This window comes from Mya arenaria, chromosome 10 (assembly GCF_026914265.1).
Source record: "Mya arenaria isolate MELC-2E11 chromosome 10, ASM2691426v1".
NCBI lineage: Eukaryota > Metazoa > Mollusca > Bivalvia > Myida > Myidae > Mya > Mya arenaria.
In genome coordinates, this window is record NC_069131.1 from 14,678,597 (window position 1) to 14,691,776 (window position 13,180).

Here is a 13,180-nt window from a genome sequence, read left to right on the forward strand (position 1 = left end):
ACCCTGTCTAGAGGCACAAGGTCAGGGCCACAACGACACTGAACGAGAGACACAAACGTACACACACCACAGACGTCAAATATGAACCCTGTCTAGAGGCACAAGGTCAGGGCCACAACGACACTGAACGAGAGACACAAACGTACACACACCACAGACGTCAAATATGAACCCTGTCTAGAGGCACAAGGTCAGGGCCACAACGACACTGAACGGGAGACACAAACGTACACACACCACAGACGTCAAATATAAACCCTGTCTAGAGGCACAAGGTCAGGGCCACAACGACACTGAACGGGAGACACAAACGTACACACACCACAGACGTCAAATATGAACCCTGTCTAGAGGCACAAGGTCAGGGCCACAACGACACTGAACGAGAGACACAAACGTACACACACCACAGACGTCAAATATGAACCCTGTCTAGAGACACAAGGTCAGGGCCACAACGACACTGAACGGGAGACACAAACGAACACACACCTCACACGTCAAATATAAACCCTGTCTAGAGACACAAGGTCAGGGCCACAACGGCACAGAACGGGATACACAAACGTACACTTACCACAGACGTCAAATATGAACCCTGTCTAGAGACACATGTTCAGGGCCACAACGGCACTGAACGGTAGACACAAACGTAAACACAAAACATACGTCAAATATAAACCCTGTCTAGAGACACAAGGTCAGGGCCACAACGACACTGAACGGGAGACACAAACGTACACACACCACAGACGTCAAATATGAACCCTGTCTAGAGGCACAAGGTCAGGGCCACAACGACACTGAACGAGAGACACAAACGTACACACACCACAGACGTCAAATATAAACCCTGTCTAGAGGCACAAGGTCAGGGCCACAACGACACTGAACGGGAGACACAAACGTACACACACCACATACGTCAAATATGAACCCTGTTTAGAGGCACAAGGTCAGTGCCACAACGACACTGAACGAAAGTCATAAACGTACACACACCACATACGTCAAATATGGACTATGTCTAGATGCACAAGGTCAGGGCCACAACGACACTGAACGGGAGACACAAACGTACACACACCACAGACGTCAAATATGAACCCTGTCTAGAGGCACAAGGTCAGGGCCACAACGACACTGAACGTGAGACACAAACGTACACACACCACAGACGTCAAATATGAACCCTGTCTAGAGGCACAAGGTCAGGGCCACAACGACACTGAACGGAAGTCACAAACGTACAAACACCGCAGACGTCAAATATAAACCCTGTCTAGAAGCACAAGGTCAGGGCCACAACGACACTGAACGGGAGACACAAACGTACACACACCACAGACGTCAAATATAAACCCTGTCTAGAGGCACAAGGTCAGGGCCACAACGACACTGAACGAGAGACACAAACGTACACACACCACAGACGTCAAATATGAACCCTGTCTAGAGGCACAAGGTCAGGGCCACAACGACACTGAACGAGAGACACAAACGTACACACACCACAGACGTCAAATATGAACCCTGTCTAGAGGCACAAGGTCAGGGCCAAAACGACACTGAACGAGAGACACAAACGTACACACACCACAGACGTCAAATATGAACCCTGTCTAGAGGCACAAGGTCAGGGCCACAACGACACTGAACGAGAGACACAAACGTACACACACCACAGACGTCAAATATGAACCCTGTCTAGAGGCACAAGGTCAGGGCCACAACGACACTGAACGAGAGACACAAACGTACACACACCACAGACGTCAAATATGAACCCTGTCTAGAGGCACAAGGTCAGGGCCACAACGACACTGAACGGGAGACACAAACTTACACACACCACAGACGTCAAATATGAAAACTGTCTAGAGGCACAAGGTCAGGGCCACAACGACAATGAACGGGAGACACAAACGTACACACACCACAGACGTCAAATATGAACCCTGTCTAGAGGCACAAGGTCAGGGCCACAACGACACTGAACGAGAGACACAAACGTACACACACCACAGACGTCAAATATGAACCCTGTCTAGAGGCACAAGGTCAGGGCCACAACGACACTGAACGGGAGACACAAACGTACACACACCACAGACGTCAAATATAAACCCTGTCTAGAGACACAAGGTCAGGGCCACAACGGCACAGAACGGGATACACAAACGTACACTTACCACAGACGTCAAATATGAACCCTGTCTAGAGACACATGTTCAGGGCCACAACGGCACTGAACGGTAGACACAAACGTACACACAAAACATACGTCAAATATAAACCCTGTCTAGAGGCACAAGGTCAGGGCCACAACGACACTGAACGGGAGACACAAACGTACACACACCACAGACGTCAAATATGAACCCTGTCTAGAGGCACAAGGTCAGGGCCACAACGACACTGAACGAGAGACACAAACGTACACACACCACAGACGTCAAATATAAACCCTGTCTAGAGGCACAAGGTCAGGGCCACAACGACACTGAACGGGAGACACAAACGTACACACACCACAGACGTCAAATATGAACCCTGTCTAGAGGCACAAGGTCAGGGCCACAACGACACTGAACGAGAGACACAAACGTACACACACCACATACGTCAAATATGGACTATGTCTAGATGCACAAGGTCAGGGCCACAACGACACTGAACGGGAGACACAAACGTACAAACACCACAGACATCAAATATGAACCCTGTCTAGAGGCAAAAGGTCAGGGCCACAACGACACTGAACGTGAGACACAAACGTACAAACACCACAGACGTCAAATATGAGCCCTGTCTAGAGGCACAAGGTCAGGGCCACAACGACACTGAACGGGAGACACAAACGTACACACACCACAGACGTCAAATATGAACCCTGTCTAGAGGCACAAGGTCAGGGCCACAACGACACTGAACGGGAGACACAAACGTACACACACCACAGACGTCAAATATGAACCCTGTCTAGAGGCACAAGGTCAGCGCCACAACGACACTGAACGGGAGACACAAACGTACACACATCACAGACGTCAAATATGAACCCTGTCTAGAGGCACAAGGTCAGGGTCACAACGACACTGAACGAGAGACACAAACGTACACACACCACAGACGTCAAATATGTACCCCGCCTAGAGGCACAAGGTCAGGGCCACAACGACACTGAACGGCAAACACAAACGTACACACACCACACACGTCAAATATGAACCCAGTGTAGAGGCACAAGGTCAGGATCAAAACGACACTGAACGAGAGACACAAACGTACACACACCACAGACGTCAAATATGAACCCTGTCTAGAGGCACAAGGTCAGGGCCACAACGACACTGAACGGGAGACACAAACGTACACACACCACAGACGTCAAATATGAACCCTGTCTAGAGGCACAAGGTCAGTGCCACAACGACACTGAACGGGAGACACAAACGTACAAACACCACAGACTTCAAAAATGAACCCTATCTAGAGGCACATGGTCAGGGCCACAACGACACTGAACGGCAAACACAAACGTACACAAACCACAGACGTTAAATATGAACCCAGTCTAGAGGCACAAGGTCAGGATCACAACGACACTGAACGAGAGACACAAACGTACACACACCACAGACGTCAAATATAAACCCTGTCTAGAGGCACAAGGTCAAGGCGACAACGACACTGAACGGGAGACACAAACGTACACACACCACAGACGTCAAATATAAACCCTGTCTAGAGGCACAAGGTCAGGGCCACAACGACACTGAACGGGAGACACAAACGTACACACACCACAGACGTCAAATATGAACCCTGTTTAGAGGCACAAGGTCAGGGCCACAACGACACTGAACGAGAGACACAAACGTACACACACCACATACGTCAAATATGAACCCTGTTTAGAGACACAAGGTCAGGGCCACAACGACACTGAACGGGAGACACAAACGTACACACACCACAAACGTCAAATATAAACCCTGTCTAGAGACACAAGGTCAGGGCCACAACGACACTGAACGGGAGACACAAACGTACACACACCACAGACGTCAAATATGAACCCTGTCTAGAGACACATGTTCAGGGCCACAACGGCACTGAACGGGAGACACAAACGTACACACAAAACATACGTCAAATATAAACCCTGTCTAGAGACACAAGGTCAGGGCCACAACGACACTGAACGGGAGACACAAACGTACACACACCACTGACGTCAAATATGAACCCTGTCTAGAGGCACATGGTCAGGGCCACAACGACACTGAACGGGAGACACAAACGTACACACACCACAGACGTCAAATATAAACCCTGTCTAGAGGCACAAGGTCAGGGCCACAACGACACTGAACGAGAGACACAAACGTACACACACCACAGACGTCAAATATGAACCCTGTCTAGAGGCACAAGGTCAGGGCCACAACGACACTGAACGAGAGACATAAACGTACACACACCACAGACGTCAAATATGGACTATGTCTAGAGGCACAAGGTCAGGGCCACAACGACACTGAACGGGAGACACAAACGTACACACACCACAGACGTCAAATATGAACCCTGTCTAGAGGCACAAGGTCAGGGCCACAACGACACTGAACGGGAGACACAAACGTACACACACCACAGACGTCAAATATGAACCCTGTCTAGAGGCACAAGGTCAGGGCCACAACGACACTGAACGGGAGACACAAACGTACACACACCACAGACGTCAAATATGAACCCTGTCTAGAGGCACAAGGTCAGGGCCACAACGACACTGAACGGGAGACACAAACGTACACACACCACACACGTCAAATATGAACCCTGTCTAGAGGCACAAGGTCAGGGTCACAACGACACTGAACGGGAGACACAAACGTACACACACCACAGACGTCAAATATGAACCCCGTCTAGAGGCACAAGGTCAGGGCCACAACGACACTGAACGGCAAACACAAACGTACACACACCACAGACGTCAAATATGAACCCTGTCTAGAGGCACAAGGTCAGGATCACAACGACACTGAACGAGAGACACAAACGTACACACACCACAGACGTCAAATATGAACCCTGTCTAGAGGCACAAGGTCAGTGCCACAACGACACTGAACGAGAGACACAAACGTACACACACCACAGACGTCAAATATGAACCCTGTCTAGAGGCACAAGGTCAGGGCCACAACGACACTGAACGGGAGACACAAACGTACACACACCACAGACGTCAAATATGAACCCTGTCTAGAGGCACAAGGTCAGGATCACAACGACACTGAACGAGAGACACAAACGTACACACTCCACAGACGTCAAAAATGAACCCTGTCTAGAGGCACAAGGTCAGCGCCACAACGACACTGAACGAGAGACACAAACGTACACACACCACACACGTCAAATATGAACCCTGTCTAGAGGCACAAGGTCAGGGCCACAACGACTCTGAACGGCAGACACAAACGTACACACACCACAGACGTCAAATATGAACCCAGTCTAGAGGCACAAGGTCAGGATCACAACGACACTGAACGAGAGACACAAACGTACACACTCCACAGACGTCAAAAATGAACCCTGTCTAGAGGCACAAGGTCAGCGCCACAACGACACTGAACGAGAGACACAAACGTACACACACCACACACGTCAAATATGAACCCTGTCTAGAGGCACAAGGTCAGGGCCACATCGACACTGAACGGGAGACACAAACGTACAAACACCAAAGACTTCAAAAATGAACCCTATCTAGAGGCACATGGTCAGGGCCACAACGACACTGAACGGCAAACACAAACGTACACACACCACAGACGTTAAATATGAACCCAGTCTAGAGGCACAAGGTCAGGATCACAACGACACTGAACGAGAGACACAAACGTACAAACACCACAGACGTCAAATATGAACCCTTTATAGAGGCACAAGATCAAGGGCGACACTGAATGAGAGACACAAACGTACATACACCACAAACAGACAACACACTCATCAATATAGCTTTACCAAGACTATCACGAGACTAGTTTCTTTGTCTTTTTTAGAGTTGTCAGGCTTGTTTCAAAATATGTTCACAGTTTTAGTTTGTTATACCCAATGCGGAAACACTCATGGTTTATGTATGAAAAAGTTTTCAGCCAATACATCACAGAAGAAAAGTAAAACACGGACATATCAGCTCTTTTAAACATCATAATTGCAACGTCGGACGTGTTTTGAATGTTAATCACACATGTTGACGCTAAACAGAGGTGCTTTATCATTTTTTTTATCATTTAATGGCAGATCAACATTCTATTTGCTAGATATTTTATTCGGGATAAATGATAACCAGCCGCCCATCTGCAAAAGCCACATCGAACTGCGACAAGCAAAAATTGGTCGTATAGTAAATACGACATAATTTTACCTACAAAATGACGTAATACTTTGGTGTTAATGACAACATAACTGCTGTTTCCTTATGTAATATGTGTGATAAAGGTAAAGGGTAAATGTTAAAAACATAAGTTTATTTTTTTTTATTTTTAAAGGTATTAAATAGGTTGCTCAAACTATAATATATACATATAGTATGAACTGAAACTGATGGAATTCAAGACATTACGATATTATGACCCATTTCTGCTTGCCGCAGCTTCTATATATCTGTTTTTATCAACATTGCAGGCCTGCAATATGAAATAATCTTTTTATCTTGGGTGGGGAATACTTATACAGTTTCTGGTATAAACTCTTCAAAGCACTTTGAAACTACCGTAATATTGTTTAAAGTAAATCTGAAATGGTTAGACGAAAGCCCGGTTTTATATTTTACAGTTCACATCAGCATAAAACATCCCGTCGCTAATAACTTAAACCGACGATGCGCTTACGAAACCAAACATGGTTTAAAACTGATTCAATAACCACCTACATAATATATTTGTCGGCCATCGCCTTAGCTGTTTAGTTGATATAATACGAACCACGAGTACATGTTTAGAAAGGTACGAATAAAGATATATTTTTAACTTTTCATCTAAAACCTGGATTTTATGTAATCGTCAAAAATATAAAGATAAATAACAATGCGTTGATGATCCAGTTAACGAGATAATAAATCAATCCTTTTTAATGGTACTCGGTATCCCGCTTCATTGTATATCTATCATAAATCCTCTGGCAATACATATTACAAAATGCGGTTGTCCTTAATCAACTCCAGTGTAATACGACAGTATTCCAATCTGCAATCACGTCACGTGTTAACAAATGTCATTGTGAAATGTTAAAATGAAGTCAGGAAAGAAAACAGTGCGTCATTCAAATGACATTTATAATTAAATCATGTACTTTTAAATGACTATAACCAGTAATATTTAAAATAAAACAGTTAATAGTATTGCGTTTTGATCTCTCGTAGACTTTTGCAGATTTCGAATTATAGTGCCTCGTGGAATTAGAATTTGCAAAATTTCACTCCATTCAAATACTACCATCCGCATCAAAACATAATTCTAATAAAACCCTTTGTATCATTCCGTGGCGTCGCTAAACCTTGCAGCATTTTAATTTTCGATGAGGAAAATTTGAGAAAATACGGTATTCATTCAGCATCCTGTAGCTGCACTTATATATATTTAACGGTAATTTTCTCATTCGCGAACATTCAGCAAACCTGTCAACTAACAGTAACATCTAATTCAGCTGTTGTTATTGGTCAGCTTGACCGTGGCCTCCGAGCCATCGTGTCCAGAGTGCTCAAAATACGACTACGAAGAAAAGGTGCTCGAGAGAATGATTCGCATAGAGTTCGCTTTTGAGAATGTGTTAAAGGAAAACAAGGCTGTGAGCAAAACAGTTGAGGAAGATCTAACGCGGATAAAGGAAGAAAACGAACGTTTACATGCGACCGTTGATGTCCTTAAAGACCAACAGGAGCAAGCAGAACGAAAACTGGTTTCGCTCATGGAGGATGTCGAGAAAAACCAGTCCAGCACACTGGAGAAGATAGTTTCCGATTCTAACACTACGTTAGAACAAACCATTGCCGCCTTCAATGATATAAAAGGTTAGTTCAGGTTTTAGCTTTTACGCATTTTAAAAAATGAAATGGCCGACTTCGTAAAAAAAACACTGTTTATAAAATTTGCTTCTTTTTTATTTAGATAAGATGTTGTGCACTTTAAAAATGAAGTGGTGTGAGAACGTTTAAACTAAGAATGAAATAAGTTCGGATGAATACTGATTAAAATTATTTTATTCCGCTTTGATCATAACTTTCCATTTTAACAGATATGTTTCTTAACTGACCTTATATCAATTTCCTGCACCCCATGTCGATTCATAAATAACATGGCCACAAGGGGCGCAGCTAGTTTTCACTTTCTGTCTATATGGGAAACTTCTCTTCAGAAATCATTTGCACGTTTTCAAAAAAACAAAACAACACACGTTCAAAAATATTATTATTATTATTATTATTATTATTAGTATTATTATTATAATTATTATTATTATTATTATTATTATTATTAGTAGTAGTAGTAGTAGTAGTAGTAGTAGTAGTAGTAGTAGTAGTAGTGGTAGTGGTAGTGGTAGTGGTAGTAGTAGTAGTAGTAGTAGTAGTAGAAGTAGTAGTAGTATTGTTATTATAATTATTATTATTATTATTACACGATGATATTATAGTTTTACTTGCGGCATACGGACGGGCATCGTCCAGTACCTAGTCTGATTATTAGTTTTGCCCAATATTATTCATTAATAAATTATTTCATGTCATCTATTTATAACATAAAATGATTTTTTTAATTATTAGAAGATACCAACTCACACAGTTGTAGTATTTGAAAGTGTTGTTATTGAGTGTTTATGAACGGCGCAAAAATGAAACCGTCATTTCACAGGAATCTATTTAACCTTAAACTATAAACTGTCGTAGCGCAATGTGGGAATCGTTACTATCTTAATGCCAGTCCGGAAATACCGATTTAAATATGTTCGCTTTACATTTACCGATCATTTACCCATTTGATTGACAGTCCTTTCGCCTTCCTTTAATTCAGATAATATGTTTAGTACAGTTTTCTTCTTCTTTTATTATCGATGTTAAAAACACGATCATCTTCCCTAAGTTAATCTATGATGCAGTTTGGACAAATTTGATTCCATGCGCTTCCATCGAATGGAAAGATTCTTTCCTTCAGGAAATTATCGCAAAATCGAAATGTACATTGTTAGCTGCACATTTTATACATTATATATTAAAGTATAATGGTATTGTGACGAACCAATAAATTAAAAGCTGTAAAGCTTTTAAATATATTTCTGAAACTTATGCAGGACCCTTAAAGATACTAGCCACTCACTATATGCAATATTTTACGTATTTTCAATTTCGAGTTAATTTCTGGAAATTGGTATACGAATAGAAGAGCATATGCCCAGTAAGGGACTGCTTTTTACCTTTTCAATATTCGGAACATTTTGAAACTACAAGTCTTCAAAATATACCACTGACGTCAATTTTGAAACGTCTGTCTTTTTTTGCGTTCCCGTTACAATAACCGATATTTTCATCAATTCTTCGTTCACCGCTATGATATTTCAACCTATAGTTCGTCTTGTGGTAACGTTCACGGACATATATCTTTCTTTCTTATTATTTACGGGTTTTTTTATTTTCAATTTAACTAAAACGTCAAATTCCGCGGGAAAAACTGCGTCGTGTTCCGCTGAAAAAAGTGCGCCTTTTGTTTAATATTTTATTTTTTTAAATACAGGTATTCATTTTTTTATTACAAATCGCCGAATATCAAGAAAAGTGTACCTTACCGACTTTGTTTTTGCGCAATTTCAAATAATATTACCCCTGTATCTGTTTCTTATTCAATACATATTGTATTAAAACGTTCACCATGACGTTAATCGAACTCATTGTTTTTGTTAATTTAATGGTAAGATTATAAATTTTAGAGTGTCTTGTTTATTAGAAAACTCTGATAAGTTGTATGTAAGGGATATTTGTAAGGCGCTAAATAACCAATTTTATACACCGTCGGATGACGGCAATTTAATGAGAGGCTTTCTAAATGATTTAGCAATCTCAATTGCCGAATAAGAATAATTTGATTATACACATCAACAATATATAAAGGCATGGGACTATGCTGATCAGTGCTTTGTTTTTTATATATTCATAAACAGTATTAACACCACAACAAATAGTTCAACTACTTTATCATTTACCATTTTTTTCGATAAATATCATCATAGATCTGCAGTCAAAAGGCCCTAGACTAAGCAAAAGCATAGTAAATTCAGCGTGTGACATTCATTTCATTCACAAAACATAACATACAAACAAAAAAACAGATAATCGACAGAAATCTACATCGTAATAAGCACAAATGGATCCAATCAGTAAGCGTGGTGCAACCGCCCCCACCCCCATTTAAACATCATCCAAGTTGATTTCTTTTTGTCATTATCGGAGCAAAATGTAATAAAATACGCGATAATAGAGGTCAGTGATTTGGTTCTTAGTTTGATGTAGCCAATCGGTTATCGTTGTATAAAAACATACAATTAATAAATTCAATTTAGTAAGGTGTAACCATAATATGATTGACTATAGAAACAATTGAATCTGTTCATTTATGATCAGTGCTATACTGATTTGACAATGTTTAATATTCGGACTTCAACCGAAGAAAACAATGTTATATTATAAATCTAACAAAAATAAACAATAAATGTAATATAGTATTTACCAGTGGTTTATACAAAACTCTTATGAACATAAATAATATTTCGATTAACGTCGTGTTAAACGTTTTAATACAATACCTTTTGAATAAAAAACAGGTATATGGGTTAGATTAGTTGATACTGTGCAAAAACGAAGTCGGTAAGGTACACTTTTCTTGATATCAGGCGATTTGTAATAAAAAATGAATACATGTATTTAAAACAATCAAAATTTAAACGAACAGTTTTTTTTTAAAAATAAAAGAGGTGCATTTGTTTTCAGCAAAACATGACACCTTTTTTCTCGCGAAAAATGACGTTTTAGACGAATTTAAAATAAAAAAAAAACGTAATATAAGAGAAATACAAGTATGTCCGTGAACATTTTCACAAGAAGCACTTGATGTTGACATTTCATAGCGGTGAATAAAGAAGTGATGAAAACATCGGTTATTGTAGCTGGATCGCTAAAAAAAGACAGACATCTCAAAATTGACGTCAGTGGTATATATTGGAGACTCAAAGTTTCAAAACTGTTCCGAATAATGAAAAAGTAAAAATATTCCCTAACTGGGCATATGCTCTTCTATTCGTATACAAATTTACAGAAATTAACTCGAAAATTCGCTCATGGTCGCATTCCACCTTAAGTTATTATATATTTTTTTTAAAAATGGTAGGGAATGAAAATCTATTTTGCTGACAATTTAAGTAATGCTTTTGAAAATTGAATTGTATAAATATAATTATATCAGAATTAGTTTATCGCATTAGCTGTTTAGTCTTCTCATAAAAGTAAGAAAAATTGAAAAAAAAAATGTTTTCAACATTATATGGAGTGTGAGTCTTGTTAAATATGAACTGATTTTATATATCTTATCTACAAAATGAAAGGCAACATAAGAGTTATCAAACTAAAGTCTTCATTTTGCTACGCCTACTTCTATCGTTTGATAAATAAGCTAGCACTTTTATCATTTCGTAACAATAATGCCAAGTAAAATTATCCACTCTCACAAAAAAACTATAATTGATATCTATAAATATGTCACAATCATTTTTCAGACCAAATCGCTACTCCACTGGTGTACTTCAACGCTCACGTTCCACAGACCACCAGCCTGTCTACAGGCGAGGTGATAGTGAACAAGACAGTGGAGACCAACCAGGGAAGCGGCTACAGCTCCACCACGGGCAAGTTCACAGCTCCAGTACGGGGACTCTACATGTTTTTCATGCAAACTTGTACAACTTCAAATAAACATGCTTATCTCCAGATAGTGAAGGAAGGCTCAGTCCTCATGGCAAGTCTACAGTATGACAAGGACGCTTATTCCTGTTCTAGTAGTCAAGTGTTTGTTCAGCTTGATACCGGTGAAACTGTCTGGGTACAATGCTCCAGTGGGGACTCGAGCAGACAACTGTATGAGAGTCATCCACACCAATGGACCAGTTTTGGTGGTGCTCTCATTCACAACTGACTTAGGTCATTGTTCTTAAAAACCGAAACGGCAGAAAAGATACAATAAATGTGAAAGTTAATTTCGAAAAAAATACGAAAAGTTATTTTAAAAATAAGATTAATAGGGATGATCGCGCGACTTATTTTGTTATCATTTCCCGTCGTAATACATTGTTAGATATCGTATGTGAACACCGCCTGTAAAACTGAAAGCACATACGTTAAATTGAATTTTATTTGTATTATAACTCAGATTGCTGTATCCACATGTTTTATGTTTTGCCGATTCTAAATAAACTTTATTTGTATTTAATCGGGAGTGAATGTATCTGTTTCTCCTATTGAATTTGAGGCCATAGAGTCAAAGGTCAAGGTCAATCCGTTGTTTAAAACTCTTCTTCCAGATAGTCGTTTGTTTTGTTGGTTTGTGAATACATGTCATTAATAACAATAAATTAAATGTATATTACAAACTAATAAATCAGTGTTAAATATAGAAGACTTTTTGTTTTGCAACTTTTAATTTTATATAATATTGACTTGTCAGAAATAAACAAATAACTTTCAAAATATGCCCATAACAAATAAAGCTGATAAAATCGCTAGGCAATATTTTTTTGACATGGCAATGCTTGTATCATCATTGTGTTTATCTCAATATCAACATATTTTGGAAGCAAACTCTAGGTCAAATGTTATGGTAATATTTCGAAATCATAGCTGTCATGACAAACCTTTACAAACTTTTCTGATCTGCAAACTATTTACTCGTCTACCATTCAATGTTGCTCGTTGTGCAACGTGCAACATTTTATCGATTTAATCGTATTCAATTAAATACAAAAACACTGTATTGAGTTATATTCCAACAACTTTAACTAGAGATATAAAAATAATTGCTACAACAACTGTTACTAGTTGTAGTATTTTCATCTAGCTTTT

The 13,180-nt window shown here is 40.2% G+C and overlaps 1 protein-coding gene across 1 annotated transcript; it reads left to right on the forward strand.

Moving 5' to 3' along the window:
* The first annotated feature begins 2,646 nt into the window (after window positions 1–2,646).
* LOC128204355 (uncharacterized) lies at window positions 2,647–12,717 on the forward strand. The gene is made up of 3 exons (XM_052905771.1): window positions 2,647–2,777; window positions 7,749–8,095; window positions 11,842–12,717. Exons 1-3 carry the CDS (start codon window positions 2,647–2,649, stop codon window positions 12,255–12,257), a joined length of 894 nt encoding a protein of 297 aa, XP_052761731.1. The 3' UTR covers window positions 12,258–12,717.
* The last annotated feature ends 463 nt before the right edge of the window (window positions 12,718–13,180 follow it).

Bases quoted from the DNA above. Each gene is read 5' to 3' on its own strand.
- LOC128204355 (XM_052905771.1), top strand. From the start codon at position 2,647: ATGCACAAGGTCAGGGCCACAACGACACTGAACGGGAGACACAAACGT. The intron at 2,778-7,748 runs GTACAAACACCA...GTTATTGGTCAG, and splicing joins ACTGAACGTGAGACACAAAC to CTTGACCGTGGCCTCCGAGC. The intron at 8,096-11,841 runs GTTAGTTCAGGT...ATCATTTTTCAG, and splicing joins CGCCTTCAATGATATAAAAG to ACCAAATCGCTACTCCACTG.